Here is a 19,875-nt window from a genome sequence, read left to right as displayed (position 1 = left end):
TTTCTCTTTTGTAAATAAGTTCCTTTGTATCATATTTTAGATTCCACACATAAGTGATACCATATGGTATTTGTCTTTCTCTTTCCAACTTACTTCACTTAGTATGATAATCTCTAGGTCCATCTGTGTTGCTGCAAATGGCATTATTTCATTCTTTTTATGGCTGAGTAGTATTCCATTGGAAAAAAACATATATATGTGTGTGTGTGTGTGTATATATATATATATATATACATATATATATATATACACCACATCTTTTTATCCATACATCTGTCAACGGACATTTAGGTTCCTTCCATGTCCTGGTTATTGTAAATAATGCTGTTAGGAACATTGGGGTGCACGTATCTTTTCAAATTAGAGTCTTCTCTGGATATATGCCCAGGAGTGGAATTTCTGGATCATACGGCAACTCTGTTTTTGGTTTTTTAAGGAACCTCCATACTGTTTTCCATAGTGGCTGCATCAATTTACATTCCAACCAACAGAGTACAAGGGTTCCCTTTTCTCCACACCCTCTCCAGCATTTGTTATTTGTAGACTTTTTGATGATGGCCATTCTGACCGGTGTGAGGTGATACCTCATTATAGTTTTGATTTACATTTCTCTAATATTAATTTTTAAATGGCTATTGCTCTATTAGTAAGCTTCCTTTGGTTGGGACCATATCTCCTCATTACTTTATGGTCCCAAAGATCCTAAAACAGTAAAGGTTGATAATAAGTGCTCAATAAAATATTTTTAGAGAAAATGAGATCATAATATGGAAGCATACATATGAATTATGACACAACTGCAGTGGCTAAAGGTCATGAAGACTCTTCCATGCCTATGCAGTAACTTTTACCATGAACTTCTTCTTTCCATTAGTCCAACTTTGTGCCCTGTTACTGGACTCAATGGAATTTTCCTCTTCCTCCTGTCTAATATCTGTGAAACATTCAGAAACTTTAGTAAAGCAACAAACCTTTCTACCAAGAAGTGCAAGAAAAATAGGGACTGAATGAACAGCTGAAACCTTCACATTATAAGATCTCAGATTTGGAAAGGACCTACATGGATAAGCATGGTCTCTACCGTATGGGGCAGACTTGCCTGAGATCTGCTCATTTAGCCAATCAAAAGAGTTGTGCCAGAAGGAAACGCTTTCTGCTTTCCACTCTGAGTGCATGAAACCAAGTATTGCCAAAGACTATTTTGAAAAGAACTTGCTATAAGCGAAAGCAGACATCAAAGAGGGTTATCTGAAATAGCAGGTTTCATCCCTACAACTCCCCTGGCCGCTCTGCCTATTCTATTAATGCGCGAGGACACAGCCCTTCCCCTGATGAAGAGTTCTTTGTCCAAGGCAATCTGTTTGATGATGCTACTGCCACAGTCAAGGCAGAAGGAGGCAGGAAGCAGGTCACAGAGAGGCACCGGCTCTTCGTCTCTCCCTTCGCTTTTCACCACCAAGAACTTCACTCATGTTAGGGTCTTCTCTTCCTCTAGCTCCTTCTGATTCATTGTGCACAGTTCCCAGAGAGGTTAATTTTCTTCTTACCGCCCTTCTGATTCATGATGAAAAACCCCAAAGAAACTTTTGAAAGGCTGGGACATAAGCTCATAAAGGTTGTGCATTTATTTTAATATCTTTGAGTCATTCTGAGTAAAAAAATTCTTTTTTTTTAGCCCGTGAGAAGCTGGCTGGAAGAATATAAAAGCTATTTTAGGTTGGCTCCTATGTCATTATGTCATGTGAGGGCAAATGTCACCATAGGTTCCTGTGTCTAAAAGGGAACCAGCTATGATTTTTCTACCTTCTGGTCACTGTGGGTCACTGTGGATGGACCATCTCTAAGAGGGGAAGAATCTCCCCTCAGAACCATCTCTTACCAGGAGGACTCCTTCCACTTTAATACAAGCGATCCATGTTCCTGGCACAATTGAAAATGGATCTGCAAAACCATTTCCGGGCACGGTGACAAAGGCCGGCTCCTTACTCGGCTGGAAGATGGTCTCTTTGCTTTGAGCAGCATCTATCAGAAATAAAAAGAATTGCTTAGGGCATTTTTCTAGCAGCCAGTGTATTGATTTTAGATACTCAGCTTTGAACATTCAGCTGACATCTTAAAAGGTTTCAGAGAGTTTACTGATCATATGAACTGATCAGATTTACTGATCTTATTTTCAACAATTGCATGAATGCATGTATCTATGTATAAAATAGACTAGAAAGATATCACTGATAAGATGTTAGCAGTGGCTATCTATGCTGGGATTGTAATCTTTAAATTTATTAAGTATATTAAGACATGTAAACTGCTTAGAAAAGTTCTTTGCACATAGTAAGTATTCAGTATATAACATTAGATATTAAACTATTATTTTCCTTGTTTGTTTATATGTAATTAAAAATTTTTTAATTTCTGTTGAAGAACAGGCATTCATTTTGAAATAAGAAAAAGTTTCGGTTTTCTCTTGTTTTCAGGATGCAATGTTTTCTTCTGCATTAAACAAACAGAGGACCTTCTGTAGTAGGTTCAGAAACAAAACTGTTGCATCGGAGTCCAATGAAAGCTTCTTCTTTAGAAGAAATGTTTACTCCAAATACCTGCATTCACTCTCCTGTTCTACGAACATCTACAGGGCCCACTATAGGTCAGGGCTGGAACTAGCTTCTGGGGAACAGGCAGTGAACACAGCCAGCATGGCCTGTGCTCCCTGACAGTGGTGACAGGGGAGGTGGTGGATTGCAGACCAGAAGAAAATACGGTACAGCGTGGACAGTGGCATCTGGGAGGAGGCATAGGTTACTAAGGAATAAATACACAACTGGACTCCTGACTCAGACATGGGGCCTTAGGAAAGGTGTCCCAGAGAACAAGAAAACAAACCACAATGTATTCCAACTGTTTGAGTTAACGGAGGGCAAACTGCTGATGGCATTGTCCCCTGGGAAGCAGTGGGTCCATTAGAAAGGGTTTGGGAGTCCATCAACAGATGAATGGATAAAGAAGATGTGGCACATGTATACAATGGAATATTACTCAGCCATAAAAAGAAACGAAATTGAGTTATTTGTAGTGAGGTGGATGAACCTAGAGTCTGTCATACAGAGTGAAGTGAGTCAGAAAGACAAAAACAAATGCCATATGCTAACACATATATATGGAATCTAAGAAAAAAAAAAGGTCATGAAGAACCTAGGGGCAGGATGGGAATAAAGATGCAGACTTACTAGAGAATAGACTTGAGGACATGGCGAGGGGGAAGGGTAAGCTGGGACGAAGTGAGAGAGTGGCATTGATACATATACACTACCAAACGTAAAATACATAGCTAGTGGGAAGCAGCTGCATAGCACATGGAGATCAGCTCGGTGCTTTGTGACCACCTAGAGGGGTGGGATAGGGAGGGTGGGAGGGAGGGAGACGCAAGAGGGAAGAGATATGGGAACATATGTATATGTATAACTGATTCACTTTGTTATAAAGCAGAAACTAACACACCATTGTAAAGCAAGCATACCCCAATAAAGATGTTAAAAAAAAAGAGAGAGAAAAAAGAAAGGGTTTGGGGTCTGAAGATTGGGTCTTGTCTACAAGGACCAGCTGTGTGCTTAGAAAATTTACTATGCCTCTCAGCTGTTTTCTCCTCAACCTTCTTCGGTTTCACAAAGTTCTTATCATGTGAGGAAATGGATACCAAAGTCCTCTGTAAATGATAACGCAAGCCTGCCGGTTCTTCCTAGTAGTTACCGTCTAATCAGCCTCCAGCCTTACAAGCTTGGCTGACACAACTGGGTACATCATTTCTTCCCCAAGTCCGACTCTGCCATGGATACTACACGAAGGCGCTTAAAATTCGCACCTAAATTAGATTTCCACTGGCGCCGTTTTGTGTTCTTGTGGAATTCCCAGTAGTCTGTTCCTGGACTAGTGGAAGCCCTCACTCCTTGCAGAACAGACTTCCAGGCCTCATCCCTGACTGTGGTGAGCTCTGCCCTCTGACTGTGGCTCCTCGTCTGCCCTCAGGAATCCCTCACCCCTGAATGAGGTTGGCCTATTCCTCCCTGGAGCTCTATTGGGCTTCATGCTTTACCACATTCATCTTAAAAATGCCTGTCCTCACCTATTTCTCCTTGAATTACTTGGTTTGCCTGAAACAATGGAAGAATTTAGGGCAGTAGGCCAGGGGCTCTCAAGTAACACCACAAAGGTGACACCCACTTTACCTGAATGAGTTATAAATTCGCTTTGCCCTGTGGTGACATCATAACCCATGGGTTTCAGCCAAGGTACACAGGTTGTTACACTGATTTCTTTTATGACAGTTAATAACAATTTTAACAGCAAAATTTAAATATTCAGAGCATCTAGAGATTGAAAAGGTACAAAGGACAGGGCATCTGTGTCCCAATCAGACGACATCTCAGGCTTCATGTTTTCTAAAGAGATCACCTTTGTGAAAATTAGAGAAAATGTTTCACTCATTAATCACTTCTTTATCCAAAAGAGGTTTGGAAATTTACCCACCTGCCTCAGCCCAGGAGGGATAAATAGTTACACGGCCAGATACTGCTTCAGCTCCAGGGTTAACATATCTCAGAACAACCCAAAACAAGGAGAGACTTGACTTCCCCACATTCAACACGATCCTTACTTCATTCTGAAAAATACCAAGAGCCCATAAAGTATAGAAGAGACAGCTGGTTAAAAGACACGCTAGCCAAACAGGGATGGCATTCCAGTTTCACTACTGAGCTTGTAGTCAAACCACACACACACACACACACACACACACTCATATACACACACATTCACACCCACTCAACAAACACCAGTGACTAACTCTGTGGAAGATGAACACAGGCAAGTCAGCCAATAAATTAAAATCACTTACAATTAAAGGTTCAGTGAACACACACTCCCTCAGCAACCAAGATCTTCTTTTGACCTTTTAGTAATCAGGCAGACAGAGCAGAATGTTAGATGGATTAGTTCAGGGAAAGAAACAGTGACGGGGCAACCACCCCTAGCTGGGAAATAAAAAGGCAGAACAGAAGGAAAAGAAAGTATGTTATTTAACACCACCAGCCCCAGAGAGAGAGCACTCCAGAGTCCACTTCACATACGTAACGTCTGAAACAGTCACAGAAACCAGTGGTGGCTAAGGAGAGGTTATAAGATCCCAAACACATTAGCGATGAAATCTAGATGTAACTAAAATCTGCCTGCTAAATCATATGGAATTTATCTCAGTCCCTGTCTGAGAAGAATGTGGGCTCTCTGCTGGGGACAGGGGGTCTCGCTGGTCCCCAGGTCCTGTTGCCAACACAATGCTCTGTAAGTGTTGCTGGGCCCATGATCTTGAAGGAGACACTAGACTATTTCAATTCTGAACCACAGACCACATGCCCAGATCCAGCTGTGGCCCAAGGAAAGTTCATGAAACGTGGAAATTTCTAAACCAGTAGTTCTTTAGGTCTTTCCTCCAGCTCCTTTGGTTGAAATGAAGGGGACTTTTGTTGAACAAGACATCCATGGCAATAAAGACTGGCGTTGGGTAGAATCCTTTGCTCTGGAAGCAGGAGTTGCAGCTGACCCACACTGAGGAACTCTAACTGGCCCTCTCAGTTTGACAGAGTTCATCTTTAAGGGTTAGTTCCACATCAGAAAATAAAAATGCAAGAATGTATTAAGGGCAGAGTAAAGTGGTAAAGTAAAGTAAGTGGTGATTCCAGGGAACACCACCCAAGTCCTCTGACTAAAAATACTTACAGAAAAATCCATCATTAGAAATGCATTCCTTTGTGTTAACCAGCTATTCTTTCAAACTGCAAACACCTGTGAGGAGGTATATACCTTGATTGGGCTCTCAGTCATTCACATCCTATTATGACTCAGTGGAATGCACTGCTTTTTTTCTGAATAATGAAGTAAAAGCAGAGAACTAAAGAAACTGAATTGCTGTATTTGGGGAGAAGGAGAAAACAGTGAAGTGTCTTAAGATCCCAAGTACTGTTAGTGAAAGGTATCTTAGATGGGGCACTTTGCCAGGCAAGAAGCAACATTAGAATCAATGGGGGCTCCTAGGGAACTGTGACCCTGCCCCTGTGTCTCTAAGGGCTTCCTGATTTAGAAATAGCAGGCACTAGTCCTGGATCTGCTAAGGACACATACTGAGCTACCATCGTCATCAACTTGCCTCTTTTATTCTGAATTTCTCCACTGAGAAACAGCTTGAAGAGCAACCTCAAAGAGAAATTCTGAGGCTAAAACTACTCAATGACTATAAAGAAATGTTCAGTTATAAATGTTGTATAAGTTCTAAAGGTAAACAATGTGTAAATTCCTTAATTATTCCACTGCAAAACCAAGAGAGATGGATACGGTAGAGAAGACTGAAGGACAGGAGAAATATGGGAAAGAAAAATTAAATAGCACTGTCTAAAACTCCTCCTTTATCTTAGTTTCTGTTCATACAGTAATTCAGAGTTATAAAAATTAAAAAAAAAGCATTGTTCAAAATTCAGCAACACAGGGTTTATTGGAATTAAGTTAACTCATTTTTATTCTCCACAAATGGCTTTAAAGAAAAATGTCTCTCATGTTAAAATATAGCCTAATTTCGTCTGGAAAACTGCTTATAAAAAGTCTCCAGAGATAAGCGCCATCTTTCTTTAATCCCTTCATTTTCCGATTTGGTGACCAAATTAAAGCAACAATAAGCTGTGAAGTCGATATATATGCTTATCAGTTAAAATCCAACCTTACCCAGCACCCCATCTACCCTCTCAAGAACAAGAGTCCTGGAATCAGTTTTGGGAGAGTTCACCTTTTGGGGGTCTCGCTGAGAGGGCTGTGGGCAAGCGTATGGGCTGCTTTACCCGGAGGCTGCTTCCTCCTGGCTGCTCACCTGTATCGAGGTCATCTGAGCATACCCTCTCCAGCTGAACTCAGGAAACTCCAGGGGATCAAATCCAAACCGAAGCGCTCTTCCGTTGGGTGTAGTGCCATCTTCAATCTCATACCTCATATGATGCAAATCCGGGAAATAGTAGTTGTTTTCAGGTCTTTTATAAATAAAATGTAAATGGCGGATACAGAAAGTGAGGTTCGTTGATAATCTGGATATCCTTTAATCCCAATAGCTATCACTGAGAGAACTCCCACCAAATTGACAAAGCGCATTAAATAAGGACAAATTGAGGGGGGGCTGCTTTTTCTCTAAATTATTGCTTTTGCTCATGTAAACATTCACAGAAAACACCCAACACTACTCGTTCCAAGCAGCCAAATGAGAAAAGCATTTAGAACAGCCCATAGTGGTAGCACCCTTTAAAATGTTTTAAATGGTTGCCAATGATTTAGCAAAGTCAAATTGGGCTATTTACCATAAATTCATTCATTTATACTCATATTCACTGATTGCACAAATATTAGTATCTTTGCCAGGCACTGTTGCTAAGCACTGCAGATTTAATAGTGAACACGACATAAAATACTTCGTATGCCAAGTTTACAAGTTAGATACGTTTTCTCTACATATACATATATATTTTGATCATTAGAATGACTTTTCTATGTCTTGTTTTCTCTTAAACTATATGCCTATAAATGGATTCCTTTCAAGAGTCTGATAATGGTGGTCACAGAGAGGGATCAAAAATATTCTAATGCTTGTGTGACATTTTATATTCAAACTACTTGAAGTTCTTCAAAATGGTGCATTTTGACAATCCAGTCCCAAGCTAATAGCTGTTAGTGGATTTAAAGCCATAAAGACCAATTAGTCAAGGGAAATAAAAGGGCATGCTCCTATATTGCAAGTAGAATTAGGAATGCTTACAATTTACGAAGGTAATTTATGAATGTAATTTATGGAGGTAATTTATGAAAATGTCCATTCCCATTGACATAGAAATTCTACTTCAGGGAATATATTCTAAAGAATGATTTTATAGGGTCCAAAATTAACATAGCGCTTCCCTGGTAGCACAGTGGTTAAGAATCCACCTGCCAATGCAGGGGACTTGGGTTCGAGCCCTGGTCCAGGAAGATCCCACATGCCATGGAGCAACTAAGCCAGCGTGCCACAACTACTGAGCCCACGTGCCTAGAGCCCGTGCTCCACTACAAGAGAAGCCACCGCAATGAGAAGCCCACACACCGCAACGCAGACAACAGCAACTAGAGAAAAGTCCATGTGCAGCAAAGAAGACCCAACGCAGCCAAAAATAAATTAAAAAAAAAAAATCAACATAAAAGAATGTCTACAACAGTGAAAACTTGGAAACAAAATATATGTACAATTATGAAATAAAGAAATTATTAAATATTATGTAACCATTAAATATTTTGAACACTACTTAATTACAATGGAAAATGTTCATGATATGTGAAAAAACTGATATAAATTATATGATAAAATACAATACTAATTTTTATTCATAGAAAAAGCCTAGAAAATATACAAAAAATATTAAAAGGTGTTATCTCTGGGCGGCGGAATGAAGATTTTCCTTTGCCTTTTTACTTTTAGGTACTTATTAAAATTTTACAACGTAACACATGTTACTTTATCACAAAAACTATTTAAAAAACAAAGTGAATGTGAATGCTTTCTAAACTTGTAAGAAAAACTAAAAATACACAAATAATACCGTAAACAAACATTTGGAGGAATTTAGGACAAAAAGATGCAAGATTTATCAACCTGGAAAAAGGTGCTGTGGCATCTATGTTGTTGGTGTGCTTCATTTATCATTTACCACTAAGTCAAAGGATAATCTAAATTCCATATATATATGTATTGACTGTAATGTCAATACTTTGGCCTCAGGGTGAGTAATTTATTCTGACGCATTATTTCAACCCCCAAATTAGCCAATCACCTACATAGTTGGAAGGAGAAAAAACTCATGCTGATTAAGTAGGGGGAAAGCTCACTGTATCAACAGGAAGCCGAGAAGAGGTAAAACATGGGTGGCAGATGTTTCTGAGCCAATTTATGAAGTTCCTCTGGTCTATGGTGAACCTCGCTCGTCTGCAGGAAAACAAAACTACAGACGTGCCTTTCTTCACATACATTTTATTATGAGGCCCCTTTTACTGTCATTTAGAAACAATGGAAGAAAGCACAGCTGAGCTGCTCTGATCCTGAGAATTCAAATGTTGGAAACATCGAGGAAAAGGAGAGAAGCGTCATTCTAAGTATTGGGTTGGCCAGAAAGTTCGTTTGGGTTTTTCTGTAAGATGTTACAGAAAAACATGAACGAACTTTTTGGCCAACCCAATACATACGGTTTGCCTTGATTACATTAAAGATCTCTTTATTAACCTGTCGACAATGCAGAAGTAGTGAAGGTACTCGAGATTTAGACGTTGCATTTCTTAAGACTTTCAGTGTATGATCAAAAGTCAGAGGGCTGGGCTTCCCTGGTGGCACAGTGGTTGAGAGTCCTCCTGCCGATGCAGGGGACACGGGTTCGTGCCCCAGTCCGGGAAGATCCCACATGCCGCGGAGCAACTAAGCCTGTGCGCCACAACTACTGAGCCTGCGCTCTAGAGCCCGCGAGCCACAACTACTGAATCCCCCGCGCCTAGAGCCCGTGCTCTGCAACAAGAGAAGCCACCGCAGTGAGAAGCCCGCGCACCGCAACGAAGACCCAACGCAGCCAAAAATAAATAAATAAAATAAATGTTTTTTAAAAATAAATAAATAAATGTTTTTAAAAAAGTCAGAATATTAAAAATTTTCTTCCTTCCACTAATGGACAATTATGGATGGATCATGGTTTCATATAAATATAGAAACTGCTAAACAGGCAGGACAGAGGCAGCGTGCTCCATACCTGCTACAGCCCCTCTGGGACCTCAGTCTCCACTTGGCACCCTTGCTCCTTCTGTTCATTTTGATTTGCTTCTGCATCAGATGAGGGACTTCCTCCCACTTCTAAAGTTGTCTTAACCCCCAGCCCCACAGTCACGGATCCCGCGGGAGAAGCAGGAGCTGCATCTGCTGGGCTCCCCCAGGCTGTGACTTCCACGTGGAGGTTCAGCTGTGGGAACCCACCTCATGCATCCAGCCCAAGTCTCGCCCACCTGGCTTTCTGCACCTCTGGGAACTTTCCCGTGAGGCCACTCTGTGATCTCTACAAAGTGGAATCGTTTTTAGGGCAACTTTACCTCCTGTTTTAATTGCCCTCACTGACAAGTGTCCAGATTGCAAATGACAGTACAGCTTCACTGGCCCTCTTACCCTGGGACCGCTTCTCTCTCCCCCAGAACTGTCGGCACAGACAGGTCTCTGAGAGAGCCTTCACGACATCAGTATGGAGGGGACCTCCGTGAAGACTCACCGCTGGCAGGTCTTCCCCACGATGTGCTCTCGGCACCGGCAGACTCCAGAGGGCCCGCTGCACACAGGGGTGACGGCTCCACCAATGTCACACTGACACCCTGAGAGTCGGGAAACAGCAGTGGTCACCCATCAAAGCATCTCCACGCTGGAGGCTTCCCCTCCCTCTACAAGAAGTGGAAATCAGGAAGCCCGGGGTTGCAGGGCTGCTCCTTCTTTCCCTTGCCACGTCTTACATCTGGCAGGTGTTTGAAATACGTAGGAACCTCCCAAAGTAAGACAGCAAGTCCCTCCAAGAGTCCACTTGAAAGTCGGAGGTGCACTTGTAGGGCCAGTTCCCACACTGTTGTCCCACGTAAGGCGACAGCAGCCCAGGAGCTAAACACAATTTCACAGCATAGTGCTACTGTAATCAGTGGGTGAAGGAGAGGTTGCTTGAAAGATACCAGAGTAGCCTTGTGGGGCTCCTGCAACTTCATTATTTAACACAATATTATCACACAATATTACTGTGTGAGCTTTTTTAATATTTCAAAATTTATCTTTAAAATCTCTAAGTCTTGCTGTTATTTACATCTCCCCTATGGCTCCCCCGCATCCCAATTATGATTTTTTTATAATTAAACCAATTTAACAGTGTGCTGGTAGAAGAAAAGTGGTTTAATTTTATAATTTAAATTGGTTTAATTTTATAATTAAACCAATTTAACAGTGTGCTGGTAGAAGAAAAGTGGAAGCAGCCCTGTTTGCAATTTATTTCTAGTTTTAAGGGAATGTTTGGCCAATTTCCCCGGACAGATCTTTTCAGTCCCATCCCCTCAGAAGGCCTGCAAGAAGACAGTGAACGCAGAAGCAAGGCTACTCTGCCATTCTTTGTCCATCTTTTGTCCTTTCGCCTTACTCAGGACCCCCTGGAAGGACTTACCTTGACACCCAAAGTAACTGCTCTTTTCCAAAGCAAAATATCCATCTTCGCACGTGTCACAGGAATCACCACCGACGTGGGACTTACAGTGACAGTCACCATCTAACTGCAGAACAATGAGCGGATGACAAAATTTGGTGAGATGGCAGAATCTGCTAATCTTCAAGATTTCAAACTGGCTCATTGTGTCATAGGAAGCAGGGCAGCCGGGATCTGAAAGCTGCCATGAAGGTGGCACTAACACCCTCCTGCAGAAACCCCACAATTAACTGCTAGTATATTCGACCGGCATCCTGGGAAAAACAGGCCCACATTACCTGCCCGCACTCTCCAATTCCGCTCACGGTTCCCGCCACGTAGCATTGGCATTCTGGGAAGATAAGAGAGCATCCTTGGACCAAGGTTACAAAAAGGACAGTTCCGGCTCTGGGAACAGGACACACCAGCAATCCTACAATCACTTTCTAGCATCCTTCAGCAGAACTCCACTTTGCACCAGTCAGGCCTAAAACTGAATTGCTTTCTGGGGTCAGCAGAACCCAACAGCCAGATCAATACCATCTACCTACAAGGAGTACTGGTGTGTTCATGACCACTCATAAAAGACAAAAGCTGCAACATCATGGGATTCTTACATGATTCTAATGTCAAGGTCATTATCGATAATGCTTACATGAAAATATACCCTATTAAAAGATATTCACTCCACTTAGCCGTCTTAAGCTTGGTGTTTCCAAGTTCCTATACTGGCTTCAATCTAAGCATAAAATGAAAATAAAATTAAACCGGGAAGTGTGGATTATAAAAACAAGGCGGAAAAACCATTTATCAAGCAGTTGCCTTCTCAAACATGATACATATGGAAACAGGATATAAATCCCTTGCTGAGATTTTGAAAATGACAGAAGTTCTGCCAAAAGTTGGGGGGGGGGGATCAAGACGTTTATACAGAATTTCAAACAAACTGAACAGATTAAATCAATAGCTCTTTTGTGAGTTTAGTCATTGAGGTAAAGAAAATCAAGAGGAAGTTACAATATAGTAAAATATTGTTCGAAGGAAACATCACCTGAACATCCACTGGGGTTTTCTTTGGCCAGATTCCAATATAATGGTTTGCAGATGCTACAAGTAGGGCTTTCAACATGAAGCTTGCATCGGCAATGCCCCTTTAAAAGAAAATCAAACTAATGCTTGACATCTCAAAATTAAGAAGGTTTCCAAACAAGTGTTCTGAACAAAGCTTGTCACAGAAATATATTTTGGTCACGAAATGTAAATTAAGTGTGTCCAGGCAGAATAAAAGTACTGGGTTGATTTCAACAGTCTGCTAATTGATTTTGTTTTCTTATTTATTTGTTACACACATAAACCATATACATGGTTAAAGCAAAATTGGAAAATTCAGAAAAAGAAAAAAAATGTTAACGACTCATTGATAACACTGTCTTTATTTGTTGATTCTGTTACAGCACGGACTATAAACCTTAACGGAAAATATCTGAATATTTATATTTAACATGCTGAGAGGTAGTAGAAAATTATGTTTATCTGCAAGTGTGTCTATAATATGCCAGAGTCACTGCCTTGCTTAAACACCGTGAAGCCCCATAGTGAAAAGGCAAAATGTCTCTCCCCTTTCCCTCCAGGGCCTGGAGTTCCAGCTTCTCCAAGCTCTGAGGCCAAGAAGACAGATCATTTCTAAAGTGCTTAGAAAATGAATCAGAATGCCATGGTATTGTGCTTGGAGTAATAGCAAATAAATTGCAATTACTTTGTACACAGCTTAATGAAATGTGTACTGGCCTCTGATTTTCTTAATTTTAATTATGTATGGCAGGCTTATGCGCAGGTTTCCAGGGTGGCAACGCCCTCAGAGTAACGCTAGGACTCTGCAATTCAAAGTTTAAATAAACCGTATTCTTTTGTTTGGGGCAGAAAATCACAATATCACATATGCACTTTGAAAAAGAGCAGTGGTCTCTTCAAGCTATCTGGCCTCAGGTCTTATTTTAATGTACTTTTAATTTCAGGAAGCTCCCAAATGTGTCGGTCTCAAATAAGTATCAGAACAATAGTTAGAATCGCAACCCTTTTACAATCCTCTACTTACCAAACTGGAGTCCAGGGTTCCGGCTGGGTCACAGACACTGCTGGAGCCTGTATATGATTTAGAAATGGTGTAAATGTCTGGGGTTTTAATGTTTGTTTGTCCCTTTGTTTTGATGTTTTGAGGGTTTTTTTGTTTTGTTTTTAAGTTTTGCTTGTTTTTAAAACTGGTGCATCTACATTTGTATTTTTTGATAGATGGGTGGCAAGGACTTTGCATATAATTCAGAAAAAGACACCTTGAACAATCCTCATGGTCCTTAATCCCCAAATCACCCCTTTGGCCACCGAACAACCCTCTTCCCTGCCTACTACGAAAAGTTCACTTCCACCTGATAACAAAGGAGACGGGAAAGGAGTCTAGAATTGAACATCCTTAGGGTTATCCAGAAGAGGGCAGTATTGTACCAAGAGATTTTTTTAATTGTCCAATTAGATGTCACAGAATTTGTAAGTATATGTTTTAGTTACTCAAGACAATTCTTTAACTATCACAGACCCCTTGTTCTCCACCTGTATTAAAATTATTTCTGAAATTAATTAATTTGCTTTCTTGCCTTAGTCAATAGAGTATTACAAACCCAATGTCATAATCTCTTTTCAACAAATTAGGGTCTTGCAGTGTCTCAGCATTACTATCACACGGCGTTAAAAATGAAGAGGGAACTCCCTGGCGGTCCGGTGGTTAGGACTCGGCACTCTCACTGCCGAGGGCCTGGGTTCAATCACTGGTCGGGGAACTAACATCCCACAAGCTGTGAGGCCCAAAAAATAAATAAATAAAAATAAAAATGAAGAGAGTTTGGGTAAGCGTGCTCTGAGCCTTTTTCAAATAATTTAAATAAACCCATAATATGATCTTGTTTTCTTACACGTTGCTCCCTAGGCTTTTTGCCTTTATTGTCTCCTCTCTTTGCTTCAACTTCCCCCTTGATGATATTCTCTCTCTGTCTCTTCCATTTTTTTCTTTTTACAAATTTATTTATTTATTTTTGGCTGAGTTAGGTCTTTGTTCCTGCACGCGGGTTTTCTCTAGTTGCGGCAAGTGGGGTCTACTCTTCGTTGCGGTGCACGGGCTTCTCACTGCAGTGGCTTCTCTTGTTGCGGAGCACAGGCTCTAGGCCTGGAGGTTTTAGTAGTTGTGGCTCACGGGCTCAGTAGTTGTGGCTCACAGGCTCTAGAGTGCAGGCTCAGTAGTTGTGGTGCACGGGCTTAGTTGCTCTGCGGCATGTGGGATCTTCCCGGACCTGGGCTCGAACCCCTGTCCTCTGCATTGGGAGGCAGATTCTTAACCACTGTGCCACCAGGGAAGCCCTCTGTCTCTTCCTTTTTTGATGCTCCTGAATTCTTCTGTAACAAGCCAACACAACCTTCCAGCTCCTTGTTGCTCTCCGACCTGGCCCCGCCCAGCCCTTGGCTCCTCCCCAAGCTGCCCAGTGGCCCCATCCAGCTCCAGGGAACTTGTCCTGGCTGACCAGCCCCTCTGCCTACTGCTCAGCACTTCCTTCCACTCCCGACCCCGGGGAGGTGAGGACACCAAGCCTGGGACAGCCTCCCTCTCCAGGGACCTCCAGGCCTTCTCCAAAGTGAGCAGTCCCCTCTGACTGCTGGCTACTGTTGCCACCGGCAAGAAAGCCTGATCTCTTGAGGATTCTGGTCAGCGAGGTTCTGGGGAATCAAGTTGGAGCTGCAGCCCTGTCTTCAGATGGTTCTGTGCCAGGCTCCAAGCGCCATCAGGAGCAGGAAGGGGTGTGAGAAAACCACAGTCTCCTGATGCAAAGTCTGGGTCAGCCTTTCACAAACACCCGCTTCTCAACAGAGAAAGAGTCTCTGAAAGCAGCAGTCAGGAGCTACTCGCCACTGGGGCCTGCACACTCCGGGGGCACAGGGAGATTCCCGGGCATCTTTTTTTTTTTTTTTTTTTTTTTTGCGGTACGTGGGCCTCTCACTCTTGTGGCCTCTCCTGTTGCGGGGCACAGGCTCCGGACGCACAGGCTCAGCGGCCATGGCTCACGGGCCTAGCCGCTCCACAGCATGTGGGATCTCCCTGGACCAGGGCATGAACCCGTGTCCCCTGCATCGGCAGACGGACTCTCAACCACTGCACCACCAGGGAAGCCCATCCTGGGCATCTTTGGTCTGTGCCCTGAGTCACTGAGCCCGGCACACTCTCATCTCTCGTATCATTGCAGGCATGAGGACCGACCCAGGACAGTGTTGCAATCCTTGGCTCACTCTTTCCAAACTGAAGAGACTCTGGTCCACCCCACTCCCCGGCCCCTCACACCTGGGCTGATGTGGGATGACACCATCCCCCAGGAGGCCAGTGGCAGGCAAGAGAGGAGAGCAGAACCCCAGCAAAGCCCTGCTCTGCCTGCCTGCAGGGGGACCTGTTAGAACACCTGCAGGAAATTACGGAGCAGACACATCGGTGCCGCCACCCAGGACCAGAGAGAAGCCACTTTGCCTTGGGAAGGGGGACAAGAATGCTCAGCTTAGCTAAAAGGGGTCACCTCTGCCACACTGCTGCACAGAGAATTTACATGCAAATCAAGAAACACAAATCTATGGGGACTTCCCTGGTGGTGCAGTGGTTAAGCCTCCACGCTCCCAGTGCCGGGGGCCCAGGTTAGATCTCTGGTCAGGGAACTAAATCCCACATGCATGCCACAACTAAGAGTTCGTATGCCACAACTAAGAAGCCCGCGAGCCACAACTAAGACCCAGTGCAACCAAATAAATATTTAAAAAAAAGAGAAAAAGAAACACAAATTTATAGCACATGAAATAATTTTTAAAATTTTAGGAATAAGTCATTTTTAGATTTCTTTTAAGATGTATAACTGGTATACCCATTTTCAATGGACTCAAATTGGGGAGGAACCAGGCAGATTAGGGTCAAAAGTGTATCAGTGACCAGTGGTGGGTCTGCAGGGGTCTGCAGGTTTCTTTGGGATGCTGCCCGCACATACTTCAGAGAGGAACCCGCCCTCCGGCATTCTGATGTCTTCCCTACCTTGGCAGTGGGGGAAATCAGAGGCGTCTGAGAGACACCTGTCACACCGTTGTCCTGTGATCCCCGGCTGACACTCGCACTGTCCAGTCACTGGGCTGCACAGCGTCTGGTAGGAGCCAAGGGCTGAACACTGGCAGGCTGGATGAAAAGACCTCAGTAAGACCCAGGGCAGGGGGGCACAGGACCCGCATAAGAGTATGGAGGCGGGGCCAGAAAGACCCAAATGCAAGTTCCAGCTCCACGTCTCATCGGACATGGAACTTGAAACAAGTCGCTTGATTGCTCTAAGCCTCAGTTTCCCCTTTCTTAAATGGGAATAATATTAGCGTCTACTTGATAAGATTGTTGCCAGGATTAGATAAAGGGAATACTTGAAAGAGCTGGGTTCAATGCCTGGCTCATACTGAGCAATCAATAAATGCTGGGGTTTTTCTGTTGTTAATTTCATACCGACCAAGATTGGCTGGTTGTGGATGAGGATCTGGGGGATGCTTCCTGCATTCAGTAACGGTGCTCATCAGAGGAAGACGCAGGAAACAGCTGACTGGGGACGTGAGTCCATAGAGAGGCCACATTAATTCTACATCCCACTGGGGATCAAATGCAAACCATTCCAGTCCAGATTGGCCTACAGTGATCCCCTCTCCTCAAACTTAGTTTCTCAAGGTGAGGTGTAACTGAATAATCGTGAAAAAAGTGATGCAGGCAGGGTTGGGAATAGACAGGAAAGCATCCCAGGTTCCCTTCATCCCCCTCAAGCAGGTGACTAAACACGTATGGATGGAGAGAAGAGATTCTGGACATTCCCCTCTCTACTCCTTCCTGCTGGGTCAGGTTCCTACCGGTCCCTGCAGCTAACCTCCCACAAGGTGGCAGTTACTCAGCCTCACTCAGCACTCATTGTGAGGACCTGCTTCTGGGGAGAGGAGAGCGGTGGACATGGCCCACTATTTCCTGAGCTGGAGGGTTTCACACCTTAAGAACTGGAAGGGACTGGAGAGATTATCTCGTTGAATTCCAGGGTTACATAGTGAAGTTCAGAAGCTAAGTGAAAATGACTCTACTACCCAAAGCAATCTACAGATTCAATGCAATCCCTATCAAACTACCAATGGCATTTTTCACAGAACTAGAACAAAAAATTTCACAATTTGTATGGAAACACAAAAGACCCCGAATAGCCAAAGCAATCTTGAGAACGAAAAACGGAGCTGGAGGAATCAGGCTCCCTGACTTCAGATTATACTACAAAGCTACAGTAATCAAGACAGTATGGTACTGGCACAAAAACAGAAAGATAGATCAATGGAACAGGATAGGAAGCCCAGAGATAAACCCACGCACATATGGTCACCTTATCTTTGGTAAAGGAGGCAGGAATGTGCAGTGGAGAAAGGACAGCCTCTTCAATAAGTGGTGCTGGGAAAACTGGACAGGTACATGTAAAAGTATGAGATTAGATCACTCTCTAACACCATACACAAAAATAAGCTCAAAATGGATTAAAGACCTAAGTGTAAGGCCAGAAACTATCAAACTCTTAGAGGAAAACATAGGCAGAACACTCTATGACATAAATCACAGCAAGATCCTTTTTGACCCACTTCCTAGAGAAATGGAAATAAAAACAAAAATAAACAAATGGGACCTAATGGAACTTCAAACTTTTGCACAGCAAAGGAAACCATAAACAAGACGAAAAGACAACCCTCAGAATGGGAGACAATATTTGCAAATGAAGCAACTGACAAAGGATTAATCTCCAAAATTTATAAGCAGCTCATGCAGCTCAATAACAAAAAAACAAACAACCCAATCCAAAAATGGGCAGAAGACCTAAATAGATATTTCTCCAAAGAAGATATACAGATTGCCAACAAACACATGAAAGAATGCTCAACATCATTAATCATTAGAGAATTGCAAATCAAAACTACAATGAGATATCATCTCACACCAGTCAGAATGGCCATCATCAAAAAATCTAGAAACAATAAATGCTGGAGAGGGTGTGGAGAAAAGGGAACACTCTTGCACTGCTGGTTGGAATGTGAATTGGTACAGCCACTATGGAGAACAGTATGGAGGGTCCTTAAAAAACTACAAATAGAACTACCATATGACCCAGCAATCCCACTACTGGGCATATACCCTGAGAAAACCAAAATTCAAAAACAGTCATGTACCACAATGTTCACTGCAGCTCTATTTACAATAGCCAGGACATGGAAACAACCTAAGTGTCCATCATCGGATGAATGGATAAAGAAGATGTGGCACATATATACAATGGAATATTACTCAGCCATAAAAGGAAACGTAATTGAGCTATTTGTAATGAGGTGGATAGACCTAGAGTCTGTCATACAGAGTGAAGTAAGTCAGAAAGAGAAAGACAAATACTGTATGCTAACACATATATATGGAATTTAAGAAAAAAAATGTCATGAAGAACCCAGAGGTAAGACAGGAATAAAGACACAGACCTACTAGAGAATGGACTTGAGGATACGGGGAGCGGGAAGGGTAAGCTGTGACAAAGCGAGAGAGAGGCATGGACATATATACACTACCAAACGTAAGGTAGATAGCTAGTGGGAAGCAGCCGCATAGCACAGGGAGATCAGCTCGGTGCTTTGTGACCACCTGGAGGGGTGGGTTAGGGAGGGTGGGAGGGAGGGAGACGCAAGAAGAAAGAGATATGGGAACATATGTATATGTATAACTGATTCACTTTGTTATACAGCAGAAACTAACACACCATTGTAAAGCAATTATACTCCAATAAAGATGTAAAAAAAAAAATTATATGTATTGTAGATATAAAAAAAAAAAAAAAGTTAAGTGACCTGTCCAAGGTCACCAAATTAGCCTGTAGCAAAGGGCTTCAGTCTCCGGGGCAGACACATCCAGATTCAAGTAACAGCTCTGCCACTTAATAGCTGTGTGATCACGGGCACGTTGCTTAGCCTCTCCAAGCCTCAGTTTCCTCTTCTAGAAACGAGCTGATGACAGCACCCACCCCACGAGATCACTAGAGAGTCAGCAGCCACAGACGAGAAGGGCAGTGTGCGCAGTGCTTGCTCAGGGAGCACTCACTCTTGCTAACGTTACTGTCGTGATCATCCGAGTCCCCCAGTGCTTGGGATGTGCTCTGTGCTGCACTAATGGGAACCAGTGGATTAGTATTCCTGACTTCCAAATTTACATTCGGTGTATGCAGTTTAAAAAAAAAACCACTTAACAATACACACACACACACACACACACACACACACACACACACACACATGACCTTGTTTGCAAGGTTTCAAAATTTCCACACTCGTTGAGGCCTTGGGAAAGAAAAGATGAGATAAAGTGCCAATTCCAGTGATTTCTTTGCAGGCATCCTTTGGATCTGTAAAGGCCCACATCGTTAAGCCTTGGAGCACAGCGCTCCCACAGGGACGAGACCATGCCATTTTCGTTCTCTTT

At 42.8% G+C, this 19,875-nt stretch overlaps 1 protein-coding gene across 1 annotated transcript in view; it reads right to left on the bottom strand.

Annotated features, from left to right (window-relative positions):
* The window catches only part of LAMA3 (laminin subunit alpha 3), a 241,905-nt gene that overhangs the window by 124,999 nt on the left and 97,031 nt on the right, over positions 1-19,875 (bottom strand). The window contains exons 13-21 of the mRNA XM_060028799.1: positions 16,399-16,536; positions 13,387-13,433; positions 12,343-12,442; positions 11,591-11,643; positions 11,274-11,379; positions 10,350-10,449; positions 6,905-7,061; positions 4,522-4,654; positions 1,880-2,022 (exon numbers count right to left, since the gene is read on the bottom strand). Coding sequence (XP_059884782.1) covers positions 1,880-2,022; positions 4,522-4,654; positions 6,905-7,061; positions 10,350-10,449; positions 11,274-11,379; positions 11,591-11,643; positions 12,343-12,442; positions 13,387-13,433; positions 16,399-16,536 — 977 coding nt within the window. The remainder of the gene's footprint in view (positions 1-1,879; positions 2,023-4,521; positions 4,655-6,904; positions 7,062-10,349; positions 10,450-11,273; positions 11,380-11,590; positions 11,644-12,342; positions 12,443-13,386; positions 13,434-16,398; positions 16,537-19,875) is intronic.

This window comes from Delphinus delphis, chromosome 13 (assembly GCF_949987515.2).
Source record: "Delphinus delphis chromosome 13, mDelDel1.2, whole genome shotgun sequence".
In the NCBI taxonomy this organism is placed as follows: domain Eukaryota; kingdom Metazoa; phylum Chordata; class Mammalia; order Artiodactyla; family Delphinidae; genus Delphinus; species Delphinus delphis.
The sequence above is the reverse complement of the archived record's forward strand: the minus strand, read 5'-3'. Positions and strand labels throughout refer to the sequence as shown.